Source organism: Onychostruthus taczanowskii, unplaced genomic scaffold, assembly GCF_017590055.1.
Source record: "Onychostruthus taczanowskii isolate IOZ18803 unplaced genomic scaffold, ASM1759005v1 scaffold32, whole genome shotgun sequence".
Taxonomy (NCBI): Eukaryota; Metazoa; Chordata; class Aves; order Passeriformes; family Passeridae; genus Onychostruthus; species Onychostruthus taczanowskii.
Window position 1 is genome coordinate 4,035,471 of NW_024500572.1, and position 22,123 is coordinate 4,057,593.

General features: G+C 51.2%; 1 protein-coding gene across 2 annotated transcripts in view; it reads right to left on the reverse strand.

The window, feature by feature from the left end:
- SSH1 (slingshot protein phosphatase 1) overlaps positions 1 to 21,658 on the reverse strand; it is a 34,757-nt gene extending 13,099 nt beyond the window's left edge. Inside the window, exons 1-5 of one of the 2 annotated variants that reach the window (XM_041410098.1) lie at positions 21,552 to 21,658; positions 16,143 to 16,183; positions 3,328 to 3,431; positions 1,555 to 1,619; positions 701 to 822 (exon numbers count right to left, since the gene is read on the reverse strand). In XM_041410098.1, the coding sequence (XP_041266032.1) occupies positions 701 to 822; positions 1,555 to 1,619; positions 3,328 to 3,431; positions 16,143 to 16,183; positions 21,552 to 21,617 (398 nt within the window). In that variant the 5' untranslated portion in view covers positions 21,618 to 21,658. Of the gene's footprint in view, positions 1 to 700; positions 823 to 1,554; positions 1,620 to 3,327; positions 3,432 to 5,928; positions 6,182 to 16,142; positions 16,184 to 21,551 lie in introns of those variants that run through there. The other variant, XM_041410099.1, reaches the window with a different exon arrangement.
- Between the last annotated feature and the right edge of the window lie 465 nt (positions 21,659 to 22,123).

The following is a 22,123-nucleotide window of genomic DNA, read 5'->3' on the forward strand; positions in this document are numbered from 1 at the left end:
CCCTACAGATCCCTCTACTGTGCAAAGCTTCCTCTTCCCACCTTCCAGGGGAAACCACCACTAAGGTTTTCCAGAATGAAACAAAACTCACAGAGGCTGCACCACAAGGACAGGGCAGCTTGTTAAATCCTGGGAGAACACACACAACAGCCTGGCAGCTCCAGCCTCTGACTCCAGCTCTGCCAAACCAGCCCCTTCTCCCTGAGCCAAGAGATTTTCTGCCTTGGTTTACTCACCAGAACTGGAATAATCTGAGAGAGGCTGCAATAACAAAGTATTTCACTTGCTTTTCCAAATACTGTGTGCTCTTATCAGTCAGACAAAAGGAACAGCTCGTTGCTGACACAGTTGTTTGTTGGTTTTGGAGCCACTTCTGCAGTATTGTTTTTTGACGTTATTTGGCAACAAAGCTACTACAAAAGCAGCTCCATTGCATCATTCCATCAACACACTGGAGTCTGGGGGAGAAAATGAGTTCCAGTTTTGCAAATGTGTCTGCAAGAGCATTTTGCAGGGAGCAGGCAGCAAACTCCCAGTGGTGAGGTGGATGCCACGGCCTTCGATTCCAGAGAGACTGAAAGAGACTCATCCCCGTGTCCTTTCTCCTGCTGGAATCTGCAGATGCAGGTAACCCAACTGCCTGGGGACAGTTTGGTGCTGCCAGAGAGCCCGTCCTGCCTGGCTGCCAGCTTGGACCTACCTCTCCTTGCTGGAGAAGTCCACTCCCAGCAGGATGTTCTCCTCGGTGTCCTGCCGCCCGCTGCTGTACACCACCACCATGTAGCGCACGCGGTCGGTCCACACGCTCTCCAAACGCACGGCCTGCAAACCACCTCTGCCTCGTTAGTGCTGCCACTGCTGCACAAGGCTTTGGAAGCTCTGACTACCCCCAAAAGCTTTATTTAGTGCAGTATGGAAGGTACAGCAAGGCTTGTTGCTGTTTTGGTGAGGGGAAGATGAGCTGAGGTTACCTGCTCTAGGTTGGGGGTGCACTACAAAATGTAACTCAAAGGCTTGTTGTGAAGTTTCAAGCAAGAAGTGTTAAAACACTGGTCATGCACTGAGCAGAAAACAGGCAGGCTCAGAGGATTCTCCCACTCCCAAACCTTCAATGAAATAGCTCAGTCCTGCAGGAGGCACAACTGGCATCAACTTCTTTGCAGACAAGTGACTTTTACAGCAGATTTTTATCTGCAGATTTCTTCAAAAGAAAGCCCAGCCCAGCTGATGCAATTTCAAGGCTGACTTAAAAGTGTCCAAGAGAATCAGCAAGGTCCTGTGTCTCCTCCTGTATTACTGTTTGTCAACTGGATGGAAAATTAAATCTAACAAAACAAACCATTTCAGACAGAGCAGTTCCCTGACCCAACTCACACCTGGACACAAGGAGCAGGGCAAAAGGAGTGGTCAGGAAAGTGGGGTAGGGCTGGAAACCAGCACAGAGCTAAGGCAGCTCTGAAATCTAAGATTTGCCAATGCTTTTCCTGCTTCTCTACAGGCCTGTTGCAAACACTTTCAAGAGAAATGAGAGAAGGAAAATGCACCTGTCCTTACCAGTTTGATCCTGTCCTCGCAGCGCAGGAGGTTGATCATCACCTGGAGGTGCTGGGGCAAGTCACCTGCACAGAAAGCACAGCAATCATCACAAAGGGGCTCTTGCTGCACTAGGAAGCAGCAGAGTCTTGACCTTTAAAGAAATTGGATGTTTTTAAGTAAAAAAAATACTAATTAAGGGAGGTAAATTAACTTTGTTGTCCCAGAGAGCACTAAGAGCAATGAGATTCATGGATGAGCATTCCCGGGATGGGTGAGAACCCAAGCTTACAGTATTTGGAAGCCACCAAATCAATGGAAACCACCTGTGCCTGGCACAAGTGAGGATTCTCTTCCTGTCACAGCACCCTAGAGAGGACAGAAAGGTGTGGCCATGAGAACAGGTGAGGGAGAAGAGGAGGAAAAACTGATTAAAAAATAGGAACAAAGGAGAAAAAAACAACTTTGAACTGTGAATCACCCCCAGCGTGGTGGGATCAGCCCCACCAGCCCTAGAGAGGGTGTGACTGAGCATGAGTGACCTACAGAGGGAAGGGCTGCAGGAATGGGCTGGTTTGGGTGATGGAGCCCTTCTGTCTCCACGTTCTGCTTCAGCTCTAGTCCTGTAGGTACATTTCTGTTTGGGGAAAGCAGACGAAAGGAACAAGGAATCTACAGGAAAACAAACCAAGTTCCCATCTAATAACTGAGTAATGCACTCATAACTTTCCATGTGAGATAAAATTCCTTCCGTGGGCTGTTTGCTGGGTATGTGGAATTGCTGACAGTTAAAGAAACCCAAAGCCAAGCTTGGCACTCAAACACCCCCTTTGTGCTGGAGTGTTTGCTAAGCAGCACCACACAGTACCACACTGTGCCTTTCCCACAGGCTCCTGCTCTCAAAATGCCCCAAAATCCCAGTTCTTCTTGCCCAGTACCCACCTATTCCCAAAGTGTCAAAGGCAGAGGGTATAAACACTAGGGAAGCAGAATCAACTTCCCTGGATGTCCTTATCTGCATCCAAATCTGTGTGTACACTCACCACACCACTCCCTGCCATTTCTTCCCACCAGCTGGCAACTGGAAGGGACTGGGGGAAGCAGGACAGTCTGTTCTTAAACCATGATAAACTCCAACAGATTGTGGTGAGCTGACAGGAAAGGGGGTTTTCCTGAAACCAGGATATGAGGAGCTAACAAATGTACATCTCTCCAGATACCCAAATCAAACATCCCTTACTCTGACAAGCAACATCCAAACAAAACCAGCAACAGGAAGTTCCAAAGCAAAAAGTCCCAAGCTTCAGATTACTGGAGGCTGGGAGAGCCCCTGGAGAAATGTCCAGGACATCCACAAGTGCCCAAGGGGTGCTGAGCTCTGTGACTCAGCCCTGCCACAAACCAAAGGGGAGGCAAAGATTAACTCACTGAAGCACAAGTGACATTTCCTCCTCTGTGGCTGGGGAAAGCAGGGAAAGATTCCACACAGCCCTTCTGGCTGCACAGGCTTCCCTGCCTAAAGAAAGCCATGCAAAATGCCATGATTTTCACAGAGAAGTTTCTATTCCAGTTTCTATTCCAGTCACAGTTCCAAGAGAATGATAAAAGTTTAAACCAAAACTCAATGATCCCAATAAAAAACTCAGTAATTTGAATGTGGGCTGAAACCCTGGGTTTGTTCAGCAGGTTGTACAAGGCTCACCAGGACAACCTGGGGTGTCACCCACCTGTGCTAGGAGCCTGTCCCTTTGGATGGGAGGGAAAAAGGATCTCCAGAGGGGATTGAATCATTACCTGCATGTTTGTGGGGATGCTGGAGGCTTCGCTGGCCCTGGGAGCTGTTTCCTTGCTGTAAGAAAAGGGCTGCACCTTTCACCATGAAAAAGCTCTCGCTGAGGCTGGTAAAAAAAAAAAAAACCACACAGGAGTCAGCTGAAAGGAAAGAGCAGCAAAATGTGCACATCTGGGAAAGGAAGTGCTTTCCTTTCTAAAATAGTAGGATTTTGCCACAGCCACTTGCACAGCATGACTCTGGGATTATTCATGGATTATTCATCTGTCATTTTCCAGCACTGTTTTATTACTTGGCCCCTGCAGGAGATACTTGCCTGAGCTGTCATGGGCTGGAAATGACTTTATCACCGATTCTAGAATTCTGCAACTGAAAAGAAGCAAAGGGTTGGACTTTTTACAGGCTGAGACCTGCAACGGACTCATGGAGAGCAGGTTCTGAGCCCATCACTTCCTGCTGATTGCAGTTCTTGACATTTCTCTGGAATGCAAAAACAAGAACCTGCAACTATGTAGACTTAAAGGGGAAGGGAGATGGAACCTGCACATCCCAAGGGAAAGGACACAGCTCTGGACCCTCAGGGACAAATAACCAACACAAGAGCAGAGGTCTGGCTCTGCTGTGGCTGGATCAGCATCCTGGGATAGAGTCTGGGCAAACACAGTGACATTTCCAGAGGGAAATGACACCCAGGGCTGGAGCACAAAGGAGGAGAAGGCAGAACAGCACCGGCACAGTTGGATTTCACCACTCCCGGACACGCACGAGAACCTCGGAAATCCTTCTGAAGCAGCTTTGGCCAGAAGCAGTGAGGTTGCATTTCCCACATGGCTGGAAATCCCTGTCTCCTGAGGCACCTTTCAGCTGCACAGGAATTGCTTGGGATGTGTTTGCTCTGCTCCCCAAACAGCACAAGAGCCATTTGTTGCTCCAAAGCCCAGTTTTCCGCCGGCCCACGCTCACAGCCATAGAATCATAGATCACCATTAATGACTGTCTGCATCTCCTAAACAGGAATTCTGCATTATGAGACTGTGCTACACAGGAGTTCCTTATGCTCCAGCAAATGATCCCTCTGGAGTTACTACTCCCAGCACTCATCTATTCCATATTTCATCCATGGTCTTTGCCTTGGGGAAGGAGTGAGTGGTAATGCTCTCAATTCTCTGTTCTACCTCAGCATTTTTGTGAGGACAGACATGAAATTCACACAATTTCAGATTTTCTAACCTCTTAAGAACATTGCCCAAGTTCCCAGGCAAAGCCTCCTCCTGTTTCAACTGAATTTCAAGAATTCCCCAGAAAAATCTGGATCAGGTTTAAATTCGAGATTTCAGTTGCTTTTAAAAAGTGAACTAAAATTTTGCCTCAATTGCAGGCTCCACAAGATCAATAAAACACAGCAGGAGAAGCACACTCTAATTCCAACAATTCTCCACTTCCATTCCCACAGGATTCCAGCACTCCCCCCTCACCTCAGTGGCTGGGTCTGAGCAGGATCCAAGCTCAGCCTGGCTCGGGATAACGGCACCCACGGCTGCAAATGGGAACAAATGGGAACGTGGCTCCTTCCAGGAGCCAGCTAGGAAGAGCCTTGTTTCCTTCTCACCCCAGACCTCACAGGAAAGCGTTAAAAAAGGCCAGAAGTGACACAAAGGCAGCGACCCCCACACAATGTATGGGATATTCAGCACTCACAAGAGGCAGGGAATGCTTATAGATCGTGCACCAGGAGATAATTCCCAGCATTCCCACCCTGAGAATTTGGGGGAGTATTTCTTTGGGAAAGCAAAACAAATCCTGAAATAGATATTTTACTCCAGTGTTTTACCCCAAAGTATCTTTGACCTCAAAGTACTGATTAGGATTGCTGCAGCAGGAAAAACCTTGGGAAAAACAGAGCTCCTTCCCGAAGTTATCAGGATCTCCTGCTCTGATGATACATGACAAATGTTCTCTCTCCTGCAGTTAGGAAATCTGTGACAATAAAGCAGAATTTTCCCAGATGCAGGCAAAAGAGAAAGCTGTGCTGCTGGAGCAGCGAGTGGTCCAGGAAAAGGACAACTCACAGAGCAAAATTTTTGTTCCCGTGTTTCCATGTGTGTGGAATGAACCGGAAAGCAAAGCCAGGAGCCTGCTGAGAGCAAGGTTTCCATTTCCACTGAAATCCCCGTTCCTACTCTGCTCAAACCCTCCTGTACCCCCAGCATTCCCCATCTCCACACCAGCCCGGGTTTCCATGTGCTGGACACAGAGAACACACCCAAACGCCTCTTTGCTCAGAGTTTACACCACATTGTAACAACAACGTTACCCAAGCCCAGCCCTTATCTCGCTCTGGGAACTGTCTGCGCTCTGCCACTTCACACAACTGCTCTGGACACAGCTCAGTGAGAAAGGCAAGGCACAACTCCCTTTTAAATCCTGCAATCCCAGGAAACAACTAAAACTCCGAGCTTTTTTTTTTTTTTTTTTTTTTTTTTTTAAATAAAAACCCCTTTCCTAAAGAACACCCAAATCCTGGCATTAAAGAACACCCCCAGCCTCTGCCCCTCGGCAGGGGTGACAGATGCCCCAAGCACGACCCCGTGGCTCATACATACTAATTCGGGCTGGTTTTCTTTGCACAGCGGCAGCATCGTGGTGGCCCCAGCGTCAGACAGAAGTCAGGGAAATCGAAAAGATTCATAACCAGCTGGAAAACTCACATCCTTTTGCTTCTAAACCCATAAAAAACACCAGAAGGCAAAGAAAAGGTCAAGCGTATTTTCTGTGCGGAGCAGAGGAATCGCGGCTGCTGATGCTCCCCGGGAACTGGATGGCTTTTAGGGAACACTGTGTCTTCCACTGATATCCTGGCTTGAAAAAGCACTTGTCCCAACACATCCTGATGAAAGAGAGCCATTCAAGAGGGGAAACAACCAGCTGAGGCTCGGCTAATCGTTTCCCTCCTCCAGACTTGTTTGTTTGTTTGCTTCCCCCTCGTGCTCCAGAGGCTCCTATCAGCACCCACACAGCCCCTGGCTGCGGGAAGTTCACATTCCCTGGGAGGGACAGGACAAAAGGAAAAGCATCCTATGGACCGATGCCTGTTCATTCCTTTACAGTTAAAGCAATGCTTTAATACAGATACAGGAAATTTTCAGATTTTCAGAGCCATTCCTGAGTTCCTGCTGGACAAGGAGTCTCTCAGGTGCTTGGTTTTTGTGTGTTAGGGGCTGCTGGCACTGAAATCCCTGAAGATTTGTTCCTTACAAACACCAATTCTTTCTGCAGGCACACACCATAAAGCCACTGTGCTCCCACCAGCCTGATCAGGGGAATGAGGAGCTCTCTGTGCATTCTCAGCCAGTTTTCATCCAGTTTGACTGGCACACACCACAGAAACCACCCAATCCCTGGATGCCCTTCCAGGAATCCTGACCAGCACAACTTCTCTACAAGGAGTCACTTCAGGCTCTTGAATAAACACAGAGCCCACTCACAGCCCCAGGACCCTGATGCTCCAATACAGCTGCAGACCAGTTCTCCTCCCACTCCTCGACCTCAGCTCCAAACACAGGAAATCATCACCCTAAAAGAGGGAAAAACCAACACTTCCAACACCTGGGAAATGCCAGGAGTGTCAGGAGGAGGGCACAGACAGTGACAGTCCCTCCTGCCCCCAGAGGCTGGCAAGGACAGGGTGCTCATGGCCACAGCCCTGCTGAGAGCCGGCTCCAGAGGCTGTTGCTCCATCCGTTGGCTCCGTGCTGCTCGACTTGAAAAGGAAATATTTCTTCCCCTTTGGGAAAGCTCCAGAGGAGCGTGGCTGCAGCACACATCAACCCCATTTCGAGCTGCTGAAGAACACAATAGGCAGCGCCTTCTCGGCGGTACAAACTGCCACCCCCCGGGGCCAGGAATGCCAGTAAGCAATCCCTTAAAAACACTGGATTTTGGGAAAAGAGACAGAGCTGCTCATGCTCCTGGGCAGCCAGATGCCAGTCCCACAACAGTTTTCCCCAGGCAGTTGGCTTTGCCATCGAGGCTCCAGCTGTGAGGTGTCCCAGGGGAAATCCTTGCATGCCTCATGTGCTTGAGTTCCATGTGTTAATGGGAATCTCACATAAGCCATAATCGTCTTGGAGGACACAAGAAAACACTCTATTAACACATCTTATAGCTACAGAATTCATCTCAAAATAAAGATCCACTGACAGAGTCTGGACAAAAAAACCACTTTTCCTGGGAAGACCCAGGCAAGCCTGAGGTGAGTGAGCAGCCTCCTGCAACCAGGTCTGTGTTTAAGGAAGAAAAAAACCCCAAACCCGCACAAGAAAAGGAGAAAACTTCTCTCAAAATTGGTCATGATTTTACAAAGGCAAACATGGCAATGCCTCCCAGTTCTTTGGGTTTCATGGCATCTTCTACTCAAAACATTTCCAAACTGATAAGGGAGGGAAAAACAGGCCTCCTGAGCACCACAGAATGGAACACACTTCCCTTTTCTGCAGCCCTGTTGATAAGGAGGAAGAGAACTGATTTTCTTTCCCCTTTTTCTTCCCCCCTTTGCTGCTTGGTCTGGAACAAGCTTGACCACCTCAAGGCAACTGAGAAAGAACACAAAACAGCCCCGGAGAGGGGGTGGGTCAGCCCTGCTGGATGCTCCCATAGCCCAGCCAGACCCTCAATATTCCAGAGGCTGGATTTTAGGCAGGACACTGCAGTGAGCAGAGGGGACTAGCATTGTCCCACAGCAGCAAAACACAAGCCAAGCTGGGAAGGAGCACATCAAAGAGAAAGGAGAGAAACAGGAAGAGTTGAGAGCAGCTGTGTGGCTCCTGCTCCCCAAAAAAGCCGACGGTTAAGGCGGAGGCACTGCTTGCTGTGGCCTGATAGAGGCACATCTGATAACACTTCCTGACCACGAGAGGGGCCTTTGGAAGGGGCCTGAGCAACACAAAACAGCACCAGGGAAAAAGGGACTTCAGAGCTGCTCCTTCCCATGGCACTGCACAGCCCCAGGGACTCCAGCAGCAGCAAGTCCCTTCTCCTGCTCTTAATGAAGCGTGTCCAAGTGGCCTTTGCTCCGTGTCACACAAAGATTAAAGGGAATCACCTGGGCAAACAAAACACAGGTGGGAATATCACCACAACCATCCCAGCTCAGCCCCACATGGAGCAGGGCTGCCACAGGAGCAGTGTGCTCCCCATGCAGCAGCACCTGGAAAAGCCCAGTTCCAACACGTGCAAAGATGGTTTAGAACACAGAGAACAAAGTGTTATTGCACAGGTGTAGGATTTGGGAAATGCTGACAAACTGACCTGTGGTCATGAGGGCAGGAGGTCAGAGATCTGCTCAGGACTGAGATGTTTTTACTACCAGAAATGCAAGGCAGGAAAGCTCTTTCTATACCCGTGACTTCCACACCCAAAGGCATCATTTCCAGACCTCCTGAGCTGAAGACAAGTCACCCTCAGAAGAAAAGCAAAATGTGCGCTGCAGGTTCACAAGAACATCTCCCCTTCCTCAGACACAGCCAGGCAATCTTTGTGCCAGGAAGGGGCCAGGCAGCAGCTCCAGCTGTGGTGGGGGCAGTTTATAAAACTTCCCTGCAGGAGCAAACACCTCTCCCATCTATTTGGAAGGAAGTGAGATATTGGGGAGACCAAAAAACTCAACAGGATTTGCTGTTCTCAGCAGAGCAGGGACCAAGGGGAGTGTGAGTGTGCATTGTTGGGCTCGGAGGCGTGGGGATTGTGGGCCACATCCCAGCAGGAATGCTGACAGGGCTGCAGACACTGCAGGCCATTCACACACAAATGCTCCTCTGGCACAAAGGGCAAAAAGAGAAAAATGAAATCAATCATGAAGCCCACAAAAGCCAATTTCCCAACAGAAATAGACTGCTGATGATGTCCCTCCAGCCACTCCTGGGATGCATTGGGCTGGAGCAGCGATCAGCACAGATCCAGATCTGCAGCAAGCAGAACCAGCTCAGCCCTGGAATACTGAGTATCCCACCCTGGGGGCAACCCCAGGATCCAGGCTGTGCCTGCAGACAAGCCAGGAGCAGCTGAGATAAACCCTCCAAGAGAAAGGGCAGGAAGAGGGAAACAAACAAATTAGCAGGATCATTCCCCATTCCAGCAGACTTGCGCAAAGTAAATTGACAGAACTTCTCCCAAACAGCCAGGAATGAGAAAATTCTAGGAATCCCTAGTACTTGGATGGTGAAAAGCCAAATAAAATAAGAGATTGTTTCACAAGGAAAAAGAAATCCTTTCTGCTCATCCCATTAATCGCAGAGTTCAAAAAGGCACGAGGCTGATCCCAGCATCACCCAGCTACGCCATGGGCTTGGAACTCGGTCTGAATCCCAAGGAGCATTTCTGAGATTCCCACTGAAACACGATGCCATCTTGGTGACAGTCACTGTCTCAGGAGGCCAGGCCAGATCCTCTCCAAACCTCAGCCTGCACGAGCCGCTAGGAAGAGGAGTATTAACCCTACTGGTGTCCCCAGGGCATGCCCCGGACTGTCCCCAGCCCGCTGTGCCCACCCCGGGGCCACCACCCTGCTGTGGGGGCTGAGCAGAGCTGCTCCACACTGCAACTCACCCTCACCTGGAGTCATGGACTTGGGGACAAGGCTTGGGAAAGCAGCAGCTGGCACAGGGGAACACACAGAGATCCCAGCATCAGCAACAACACGGATTTCCCTGGTGGTCGGAGGGAAGCCGGCTATTCCCAAAACACTGTCTCCCTATGTTTTCCTACAAGTTCTGGGTGCTGCCATGTTCCTGCCATTGCTGTTCCATGACCACAGGTAAGGGGAACCAGGCCACAAGCCCTGGAGCTGTCCCAGAGCAGTGTCCAAGCTGAAGGAGATGTGGGATGATGCCCACCATGGAGGGCACACCAGAGGCAGAGGCTCCACCCACGCTCCTGGCGGAGCTGATCGTGCTCCTGTCCTCCTCCCCAGCCGAGCTGTCAGCACATGGGCCCATCCTCCTGCATTCCTCCTGTCAGCCCATTGTTTTAATCCTTGGAACTATTTTATTAAGTCACCCCACTTCACCCACTCAGCAGTGTCTCCCAGAGAAACAAGTGGAAACTCTCCAACGGCGCCGCTGGAAAAGAAAAGGAAGGTGAATAACAGCTTGAAGGATTAAGGGAGCAGCTCCCAAGCGGTGTGAGCGAAGGTCAGCCAGGACACAGACAATGGCATCGGAAGCATGGCTGGGAATCTTGGTGGCACAGCAACCCAAAAACCAGCTGAGCTGCCAGGTTTCAGAACGGCTCCAAAAAAGGCAGCAGAGACCAGGGAGTACTTGACACATTGGTAATGTGGAAAAACAAAACAAAATAAATCCAGGCGGATCACGCGCGGTGAGAGCAGAGTGAGAAAAGTTCTGGCTCAGCCCTGACACCTCGAGTGCTTGACTAGACTGCAGCCTGCCTTCCCTGCTCCCTGAGGGTACACAGCCAGCATTCCCAAAATCAGGAGAGTGCCAGGCAGGGGCAAAGCTCACTCACAATGGAAAAGTGGTGGTAAAACCCCCAGGATCATCCTTCTTTTCCCCCTCCACTCCAAAGCCATCTTTTCCAAGCAGGATGGTGTTGCAGAGGGAAGCAGACAGCTGGAGTTCAGGATGTTTTTCTGGGAGGGAGATGCCAAGCCATGGGCAGCAGTCTCAACTGGGATGCAAGTGTTGGACACGGTTGGATGTGACCATTTGGATGGCAGACAGAAAAAACAAGGAACCTGGCAGCTTTTTGGGAAATCTGAACGGGACGTTTTGTCCCATTCCCTGCATTTCTGGCTGACTTGGTCCCTGATATGAAGGTTTCCTTCACCAGCAGTTCTTGCAGCAAGGATTTCTTCAAGAAACTAAAATTTTCAGAGGAGGAAGACAAGCCCTGCAGAGGAGAGTCCAGATCCCAGACAACTCTAAACAACTAAGGGATATGATGTGCACCCTAATCTGTTTGAATCTGGGCTTATTTTTGTGCAGTGATAAAGTGATTCTACGTCAGGGATTTAAATGCTGCAAAGGGATGTGTAAATGTTTGGGAAAAAATCAGTGCTCTCAGGAATAATCTCAACACTCTTCATTAGAAGTAAAACCAGGCCTAGGAAGGTGTTCTGTCCATTGCCCATTCCAAAAACATCTTAGGAACACTTGCCAGGCAGAGCACAGCTCTGATTTGTATGAGAAATGCCTGACTCACAGATCTTGGCAGACAATTATCAAAGATTAAGATATTTAAAATCTAGAGGCATTTGAAACCAAAATATTGTTCTGACCCAGCTCTAACACCTAAATAAACAGTGACCACACAGGAACAAGTGTTCAGTGCACAGCCAGCACCTCTGATAATAGGGCCTCATGGTTTGGGTTCTGCCAAACTGCTGAGGTTTCATGGAAGAAAAAAAAACCCAAAAAGATTTAGATACAATTCCAAAAGAGTCTGATCATCACAACCTTAAATTGGCAGCTCTCCTGCTGTTGCTATACCTACATCCAAGTAAACTCCTCATATTGCTCAACTTCAAGTCAGCAATGGTTTCCTGGAAAGGCCAGATCTTAAATAAGTGTCAAATAAGTGAACGTGTCCCCAGCTCTATGGCCTTTGAACATCCACACGCAGCCCACCACAAAATGTAAAGGTCTAATTACACCTTCCTGAGCTTCCAGGGCCACACCTCCGGGCTGAGAGCTCCCGAGGGCCGGGGGCTGGGCCGGTGCCTCCCCATTGTACGGAGCACGCTAAGGCAGGATGCTGCCGCCGGCCAGGATGTGATTCAGCGTCCTGTTTTGAACACTTCATGAAGTCAGCAACTTCTGCCCCGAGATCTCCCACCAGCTCCCCAGGACACAATCAATCTGCAGCCAGCAGGACTTGTCAAGGCTGTAATGAGCTGCTGTCCCCACAAATAAATCCTCAAGGCAGCTGCCCCCATGTTCCTCCTGCCCTGAGTGCCTGCCCGGCACTGTGGACACGGCTGTGGGTACAAGGCGTTCACTCAGTGCTGCTACAGCAAAACATGCTCCAAAATCCCTAAAGAAATTAAGGATCAAGGTGCTAAAAGATCATTATGGTGCACTAAAATATAATAGACATGAAATGTAAATCAAGTGTATAAAATATATACATATGTGATATAAGATACAATGGTGTCCTGTGGTGTGTACCAGAGGGATGATCATGGAATTATTTAGGTTGGAAAAGACTTCCAAGATCAAGTCCTGCTGTTCCTCAGCTTTGCCAAGGCCACCACTAAACCATGTCCCCAAGTGCCACATCCACGCAGCTTTTCAATTCCTCTAGGGATGAGGAGTCAATCACTGCCCTGGGAACCCTATTCCAACACTTGACAACTCTTTCCATGAAGGAATTTTCCCTGATATGCAATCTAAACCTGCAGTTGCTCTGTTAAGAGTCTGTCTGCACCAATGACTCCTCCTGTTGATCACTGATCTGCAAATATACACAAGCCCAACCCTGAAAACCTCTACCTCCCACAGCTCCTCTTGCCAGCTCTTAAAATTTCGTTTAGAGGAGCCAAACAAGAACAATTCTTTCCATAGCCATCTTCAGGCTCGATCAGAACCTGGAGATAACTAACTTCCAGGCCCTTCCACAGTGGTTCAACCTCTATCTCTGCAGAAGGTGCCTGAGAACACTCACCCGGCGCTGCATTCAGCCTGTGATTGGAAAGCCAATAATGGCAAAGATTACAGAATGACTGGCTAAACAAACCTATTTATATTTGTAATTAAAACCAGTGATTATCTTGCTGTGTTTGCCAACCACATCTGAGAATCAGCCAACACTCACAGAGCGATCTGGGTTGTACAACATCTCCTCTGCCTCGGTGTGACAGAGCCAGCACATGGCCAGGAGTGAGAACCAACTGGGTCACACCAAAAAGGAAAAACTGCACATCCAGCCCTGTGCCAGAGCAGGCAGCTGGGAAAGAGCTGGGCTCTGCTCTGCCTCCTCCTTGATAGCATCTCCTCAGAGTTTGCTCAGAGCTGGAGCAGCAGGATCTGGGGCTGAGATAAGGCCACAGGCACTGCACGCATGAGGCTCGCACGGAACTCGATCTCGGAGACCTTAAGGCTGTGCTTAAGTCCAGGCTAACACATCCTCCCATGAGCTTGGCCTAGCCCTGACAGCAGTTTTACAAAGATTTGGGTGAGCTGTGGGTACACTGTACCAGCAGGGGAAAAAAGAGATCAAGCCACAGCATCTCTCTGATGGTTATCCAAGAGGGAAGGTTTGAGCAGACACTGATAACACAGCTCAGATGTGCAGCTTCTGGCTGCACTGAGCCCAACAGGGCTCTCAGATCTCTTACTTTTCCTTCTGCTCTGAGTCTTTACCCTCAGGGAGCAATACAAACTCCTGGCTGCCTGCTGGGAGCAGTGTGGATATTACATTGTCAAAGCTTCCACAAAATTTTTGGTAACAGAGAACAAGATGACTTAAAGCAGATTAATGTCTAAGAAAATGCAGATAGCAGCAATATCTTTGAACCTAGAGCATGTCCCCTTGGTCTGTTCTGGGGTAGAAGCTGTTCCAGGGAGAAAGAAAAGCACTTTGGAATGACAGAAACCATAAGGAAGGATGATCAGGGAGCAGCAAGACGTGGCTGGGTGCAAAACCATTATACAGACCTGTTCCTCCAAGAAAACAATCAGATGGCTCATGGAACCACATCCAACTATGCAACCTCAAATGAAAATTCCAGCATGTTTTGGAATGAACAAAAATAACTGTTCACCAGGCAGATGAATACATTATGTCATAAATGTGTACTAGCACAGCCATCCTGTATTGATGAAACACAGCTTGAGCTGGCAGCATGCTGGGGACATGTTTCCAACAATTCTTCCTTTTCCTTCACCCTTAGATCTCCAAAGTCTGCAGAGCCAGGGGCTGGACTGCTGACCCCTGTGCTCAGAGCACATGTGACAAAGCCCAGCTGTCACCAAGGCTAGACCAGGATTGAACGAGGCACAAACACCAGCACAGGCCATCCTGCAGGGATTTTTCAGAGAAGCAACAGCACAATGAAGTTGAACAATTCTGCCACCCCCTGGGCACCGGGCAGAGTCTCAGCAGATTGAACCAGAGCAGGGAAGGGGACAGCAGCCAGTGGGAAGGGGACAGGATCGACCCACCAAACCAAGAGGAGCTCCATTCATCATCTGTGTTATGTCTGCATATTTCCTGCAGCTCTTGGCAGTGTTTCCCCCCGAGGACAGCAGAGGCTGTACGTGAGAGCCATCTGATTCTCGAGGTCTGTCTGGCTATTTAATTACCAGATTCTTATCCTGACAATCGTATACGGAAGAACAGCCCCAGGAGACTGAAGGACAGAGGAAGCTCATGGGATCTCAGTGTCCAACGTCAGTGCTGCAGCATTTTTTTCAACAGCCAGGAGAAAAGCATCAGACTTTAAGCCTGGTCTAAGTGCATCTACACTCCTGGTGGCTCTGGTCAGTGGTGGATGCACATGCCTGGCTTGCAAAGAGGCCAGACAGACCAAAGGTGGACACAAATCCAAAGATTTATTTGTACAGTGAGAACATTTGCAGTGAAGAGGATAAAGCTGTATTTTCTCTTTCAGCAAAGAACTGTATATCCAAAAGAGGAGGCTACTATCCCGCTTGGTTACATGTTGCTGTTTAATACCACACGGGGAAAAGCACAAGAGTTAGGGTTCTGTGGCTGCTCACGGCTCCAGCAGGTTCCTACTGGGGCCTTACATTGTACAAGGAGCGGAACAAGGAATCCTGAATTTTGATTTCATCAGTACAAAATCCATTCCCCACACAGTCAGCTCTCAAATGGCATTACAGACAGCCAAGAAATGCCCATACACACAGGAGAGCAGACACACAGCACGTCTGTCTGCAACCCATGTGCGTGCACACAGGACAGCCATGGAATTCCAGGCCTCCCAGGCAGGCTGCAGCCAGGAGACACCATCCCAGAATTCAGAAACAAAAAAGTCCAACAACTTCCTTCTCTGTCCACGAGCAGCCTTGCTTTCTGGTCTCTGACTTCACTTGCAGGGCAAACACAGTCCAAGCAGCAGCACGAGCAGCTTTTCTTTTCCTGAAGCCAGGATAAGGAAAGCAGGAAGGAGGGACAAGGAGTGCTGAGCCACTGCTGTGCCTTTGCACTGCTCCCCTGGGCTGTGGTTTACAGGTTATAGGGTAAGTGCTGCCTGCAAGAGCCAGGCTCAGAGTGAACCAGCCACAGCATTACTCAGAGCCCATTAGCCAGGGCCCCAGCACATGAGCTTGTGTCACCACTTTAGATCTGCACAATGTCAGCAAGAGGAGCCTCTCTCTTCTCTGGCAGGATGGCTCAGCCCTTTCTTACCCTCACATGAACACAGCGGCTCTGCACGACCCCAAGGAGGCAAATTCCTGGTAAATAATACCCAGGAATGAGCAGAGCTCTCCTCTCCCTACCCTGGGAGCAGAGTCCCCTTCCTGAGTGGAGCCCCAGCCTCAGGGAGCAGCAGCAGAGCCAGAGATGCTATGATAACTCTAAAGTGCTGTGGCCAGAGCTGACCAGTAATTTTCCAGTGTCTTCTCAGGAATGGAAAGAGGATCACAAACTCTCTTTTATTCTTTCATCTCATTCAATGCTCATCTCAAAACTGATGAGGAAGAGAGCATCTCCAGGTTCAGCTCTCTGCAGACAAGGCCATCCCCTTCAGGCAAGGGGACCTCTGTGGGATCAGGATTCAGATGCTTGGCAGACAATTAACAACACTGGAAACTTAGAGCCCAAAAGTTCAGCTTACCTCACATTTAGTCTTCGCTCTTCATCACTGCCGACCTCCGCCTGAGGGGAGGAAAGGACACCAGAGAGTTACACGTTGGTTGTTTGCAGGTGACACCTTTAAATAAAATCCCTGCACCAGCAGGGTGCGAGGGGCTGTTTTCCACGGGGCTTTTCTTCCCTGGGCCAGGGATAAATGAGACTCCCTAGTGCTGTATGGCACCAGCACCCGGCGCCGGGTGACAAAGGGGCTCACGGGGATTTGAAAGCTATTAGGTCCTAATCCTGCAAGCCGGTCCTGGAGCGCAGAGCGCTTTGAAGAGCGCCAGCCCCGACGTCACCGCGCACACCTCGCTCCCGCTGCGCACACACGTGAGGGCAGCAGCTGGCAGCCAGGGATGGGCACAAATAACTGGCACTCGGGGCGTCCCAAGCACCAGGACACAGCCAAAAGTGCTCCCTGGGACTGTCCCAGCTCCAGCACCTGATGTGCAGCTCCAGGGATCACACCGGCAGGACAAGGAGGCCACTTCCAGCTGGTGCTGGCACACGTGTCCCCAAGCTGGGACAATGAGCGTCCTCTGCCTGCTGCCTTCCTGGGGAACACGCTGCTTTGGTGGCAGGTGTGGATTAAAATGGGCACTTTTGCACCAGACACTTGGGGAAAGCCCCCCTGGAAGCAAATCTGGCTGCTCAGGTGATACTACACTTAACTGAGTCTCCTCAAAAGAGAAGTGTGACCTCAGCCTGCTTCCAAACCCAAGCATTTCACAGAATCACGCTTTCCAGTCATCCCCTTCAACTTCCCTAGTGGCTTCTAGACAAAATTCCTTATTAGAGAAAAGCAGAGTTGGGGCTAATTGCATCCAGAGCTGACAAAAAAAAGAAACCAAAACAACAGGCTCTGAGATAGTTCTTCTTTGGTCCTGCATGAGTACGGAGGAGAAAGGGCTGGGAACATCCCCTTGGAGAGCAGGGCTGTGCTGGGGAGAAGACTTGGGCAAAAAAGCAAAGCAGAGACATTACATAAAATCCTTCACACTCACAACACACTCAATCCTGACAAAGCTGGAGGGATGCAAGCCTTGCAGGAATCAGGCTCCATCAGTGCTGACACTTGGGGAGCATCCTGGTATTTCCTACAGCATTGCTCAGAACTCACATGAAATAAGGGTCCCTGTAAGAGTTATTTGTTTCTAGGTGGTTTTGTACAAGATAAAAATAAGCAAATTGCATCATTTCAAATGTTTAAGACGGGAGCTATGGAGGGATGAGGGGACCTGGATTACTCCCCATCCTCTCATTTAGGATTTGGGAGGCTGCAGGGCACAGGAGCTGCTCTGCTGACAATCTGTGAGAACCAAGCAAAGGCAGGGGGAAAAAATCCTGCAAACGCAACAGCAGAGGCCGGATATTGGAACCGTGGCCACTTGGAGGAAGGGAGATGCACAAGGCTGTCCCGACTGACCCAGCAGAGGGTGAGGAGCATACCATGGCTATTTTTAGTCTGTTTACAGTGCAGAGCTGGGCTGCAGGCAGGGCCCCAGAGCACCCCGAGTTCCAGTGCCCCCACTGGCAGATCCCCCAGCCCTGGGAAGGTCTGGAGGTCTGGCAGGTTTGGGACCTTTGCAGGGTCACCCTCCTGTTTGTTTGGGGCCGTCACGTAGCAACAAAAGGGAGAAAAACTTTTTTCCTTTTTAAACAAACGTGACTGTGAGGATGATGACTCTTGGATGTCGTCAGCTGGGGCTCAGCAGCAGGGCTGGGCCTGGAGCTGCTGTGGGCTCCTCTCCTGCAGGAGCTGAGCTGTTCCCAAAGCTGACTTTCCCTGTATTTTCTACAAAAAACTGCAGGCAAGCCAAAGGAAGGCAGCAGAAGGCTGCCACGCTGAGCCCTCCCACCCTGTCCTGCTCAGAGCACCCCTGGGAGCTGGCAGGGTTTTGGGAGGCACCACACACTGTGGGGATGCTGTGGAGCTGCAGCTGCTCATCCCACCATGGCCAGACCCCAGCAGGCACTGCCCGTCCCTCCCTGGGGACTGTGCTGAGCGTGGCCACTCTGAAGGAGCACGGGGACAGGGAGGTGTGTGGAAGGGAGACGCACAAGCAGTGCAAGTTTGCAAGTGTGTGTGAACCACTCTCACCTAAGAATTTATGGCTCACTATGTCAAGGCAGCAGCATCCATTTTATAAATTCCTTTGGGCTCTTGAGTTAGGAGAGGCCACAGTAGCACAGTCACAATTAGCAAGGATGTGTGGTCATCATTTCCCATTAAAATATATTCCAGTAATTATTCAGCTAAAAGCCCAAATGAACCTTGGTTTTCCCTTGCAAGAAAGATCCTAAAAGAACAGGGCCAGGCTGGCAGCTTTTGATAGGATCTTTCTTTAAATGAAGTTTTCAAAAAACAACATGCTGAATCTGGAAATCATAATTTTATGTTATTTCATGCCAGAAGAGACCACTCTAACAGGACTCAGTGTCTTCCTTTGGGAGCCACCACAGCACAGCTGAGCTGTGGATGCTGGTGGCAGAAATGCCATGGACAACACCTGCTGGCAAATTTGGGGAGATCCCCCAGCCCTGGGAAGGTCTGGAGGTCTGGCAGGTTTGGGACCTTTGCAGGGTCACCCTCCTGTTTGTTTGGGGCCGTCACGTAGCAACAAAAGGGAGAAAAACTTTTTTCCTTTTTAAACAAACGTGACTGTGAGGATGATGACTCTTGGATGTCGTCAGCTGGGGCTCAGCAGCAGGGCTGGGCCTGGAGCTGCTGTGGGCTCCTCTCCTGCAGGAGCTGAGCTGTTCCCAAAGCTGACTTTCCCTGTATTTTCTACAAAAAACTGCAGGCAAGCCAAAGGAAGGCAGCAGAAGGCTGCCACGCTGAGCCCTCCCACCCTGTCCTGCTCAGAGCACCCCTGGGAGCTGGCAGGGTTTTGGGAGGCACCACACACTGTGGGGATGCTGTGGAGCTGCAGCTGCTCATCCCACCATGGCCAGACCCCAGCAGGCACTGCCCGTCCCTCCCTGGGGACTGTGCTGAGCGTGGCCACTCTGAAGGAGCACGGGGACAGGGAGGTGTGTGGAAGGGAGACGCACAAGCAGTGCAAGTTTGCAAGTGTGTGTGAACCACTCTCACCTAAGAATTTATGGCTCACTATGTCAAGGCAGCAGCATCCATTTTATAAATTCCTTTGGGCTCTTGAGTTAGGAGAGGCCACAGTAGCACAGTCACAATTAGCAAGGATGTGTGGTCATCATTTCCCATTAAAATATATTCCAGTAATTATTCAGCTAAAAGCCCAAATGAACCTTGGTTTTCCCTTGCAAGAAAGATCCTAAAAGAACAGGGCCAGGCTGGCAGCTTTTGATAGGATCTTTCTTTAAATGAAGTTTTCAAAAAACAACATGCTGAATCTGGAAATCATAATTTTACGTTATTTCATGCCAGAAGAGACCATTCTAACAGGACTCAATGTCTTCCTTTGGGAGACACCACAGCACAGCTGAGCTGTGGGTGCTGGTGGCAGAAATGCCATGGACAACACCTGCTGGCAAATTTGGGGCAGCATTTTTGGGAGGAAAAATGAGAATTTTAGTCACCCCACAGAAAATACAATCACTAGCAGCAGCTCTGACACAAAGCAATGCCTCGGACAGATGTACATGGCAAGGCCTGCTTTGACTCCTCTCCCACCTGCACCAGTTAAATCCAGTCTAATTCCACTGCCTGCTCTGGGTTACAGCTCATTCTCATCTCTCTAGATTGGGTGGCCACTAGGTCTTGTTTAAGACTCTGTCTAAACCAGATCCCACAAAATTCCTTCTGAAAACTCCTTAGAAAAGTGCAACTCCCTTCTCCAAGTTCCTCAGCTGGCACAGCGTGGCCCAAACTGTGTCCCTGCAGCCAGGGACCCCCCGCAGCCCCTGGGGCCAGGGAGAACCCGGGAGCTTTGTGGCTCCCCCTCCTGCTCCCCCCTCAGACCAGCTAATCGGGGGAGTCACAGGGAGCTGACAGGTGACAAATAGGATTGTTTACCTGGCAGGAGTGGGGACAAAGCGAAGCCAAGGGCAGTGAACATCAAAGGAAAGAAGCGTGGGGGGAGAGGGATGCACGGGAGGATGTGCAGAGAAACAGCAGGCCTGTCTTTGAGGGTCACAAAGGAGATGGGTTGGGAGGGGAAAAGGGAGAAGAAAGAGAAACTGGAGGTGCAGCTGTGTTTGGATGGCACGTGGGAGCTGTGTGGGGGAAAGCAGAAGCCCAAGGCTGGGCAGAGGCAGGAGAGGGCATTTCTGGGGCACAGGAGTGGAGGGGGTGTGCAGCAGAGCTGGCACACGCAGAGTGCCAGGCCAGCAGCACACGGATGGCACCATGGGGCAGGTGAAGTGGCAGGTCCAGGTCCTGGAGCAGCAGAGCAGGGAGAAGGAGAGGGCAGCAGCATGGTGGAGGTGTGAGGAGTGGCACAGGTATGGGGTGGAGCAGGATGGCAGCTGCTCCTGAAGAGCTGACAATGGTCACCTTGGGGAAGGGCTGCTGTGAGCTCCCTGAGGGGCAGGAGCTGCAGCAGATGTGGGGAAAGGCGGTGCCATGGCAGGGACAGAGGGATAACACAGGGAAAAGCAGAGCATCCCTGGGGCAGGAGTGGTGGCAGCTCTGGGATGCCAAGCAGGCACACTCTGTTGCCAAGGGCCAGCACAGCTGCTCTACAAAGACAGGCCCAGCACTCTGCCCAGAGATTTACCTGGCAAGAGAGAGGTGAAGAAGGCTGCCCGAGGGTTTAGGGAGCTCAGGCTCCCTGTCAGCTGAGGGCTGGAATGAGGGACAGCCACAGGGGAATGGGGCTGTGTCTGGGGAGGGGATGGCAGGACAGACCCAGGCCTGGCTCAGCCTGGCAGCATCAATGGGGCTGGACAGCATCGGGGGCTAGAGGAAGGGATGGGATGGCTGAGGGCTGTGAGGGGCTGAGCTGGGCCGGGGAGTGGTGGGGGTTGTGGGGCTCAGGGCCACGGGGGCTGTAATGGGAGGAAGGCTGGGGGGAAGTGGATATGAGGGACCAGGGGACTGTAGGGCTGGGAGCCATGAGGGACCAGAGCCTGTGAAGGGCATGAAACCAGGGACTGGGGAGACTGTGAGGGGATGAAGACAGGGAACAAGTGGCTGCGCAGGGCCAGGGGGCCGCGAGGGGGTGGAACCAGGGGCTGGAGGGGGAAAGCTGTGAAGGGCCAGAGCCGTGAGGCCGGGACCATGAGGAACCTTGGTCTGTGACGGTGATGGAGCCAGCAGCTCTGGGTTACGGGATGCTGGGGGGGCTGCAGGGGCCTGTCCCCGAGCGGGGCCTCACCCCGCCCCTCCCCGCTCCCCATCCGCCGCCGCCGCGCCCGGGGCTCACTCTCCCCTTCCCTCCCCGTCCCTGCCCATCCCGTCACCGCTCACCTCGCTCGTGCTGGCCGAGGAGGCGGCGCTGGGGGTCGGCGAGCGCTGCAGGGTGACCAGCGCCATGGCTGCAGCTGCGGGGCTGCGGCCGCCTCCCCCTCACGCCGGGAAGGGGCGGGGCCGGGGCGGGGCCTACGAGGGAAAGGGCGGGGCTTGGAGGGGGCGTGGCTTCGGTGTGTGGGCGTGGTTCGCTTGCCGTAGTAGGCGTGGTTTGTTGTGGTGGGCGGGGCTTCCCAGCCCATCCCACCCCCAAATCCCATTCCATGGCCGGGACACCTTGCACTAGGTAAGGTTGTTCCAAACCCTGTCCGACCTGGCCTGGGACACTTCCCGGGATGGGGCAGCCACAGCTTCTCTGGGCAGCCTGAGCCAGGGCCTGCCCAGCCTCACAGAGAGGAATTTCTTCCCAATATCCCATCTAACCCTGCCCTCTGGCAGTGGGAAGCCATTCCCCCTGGTCCTGTCACTCCAGGCCCTTGTAAATAGTCACTCTCCATTTTCCTGTCAGGCTGCTTCAGGTGCTGGAAGGCCACAATTAGGTGCCTCCGAAGCTTTCTCTTTTCCAGGCTGAA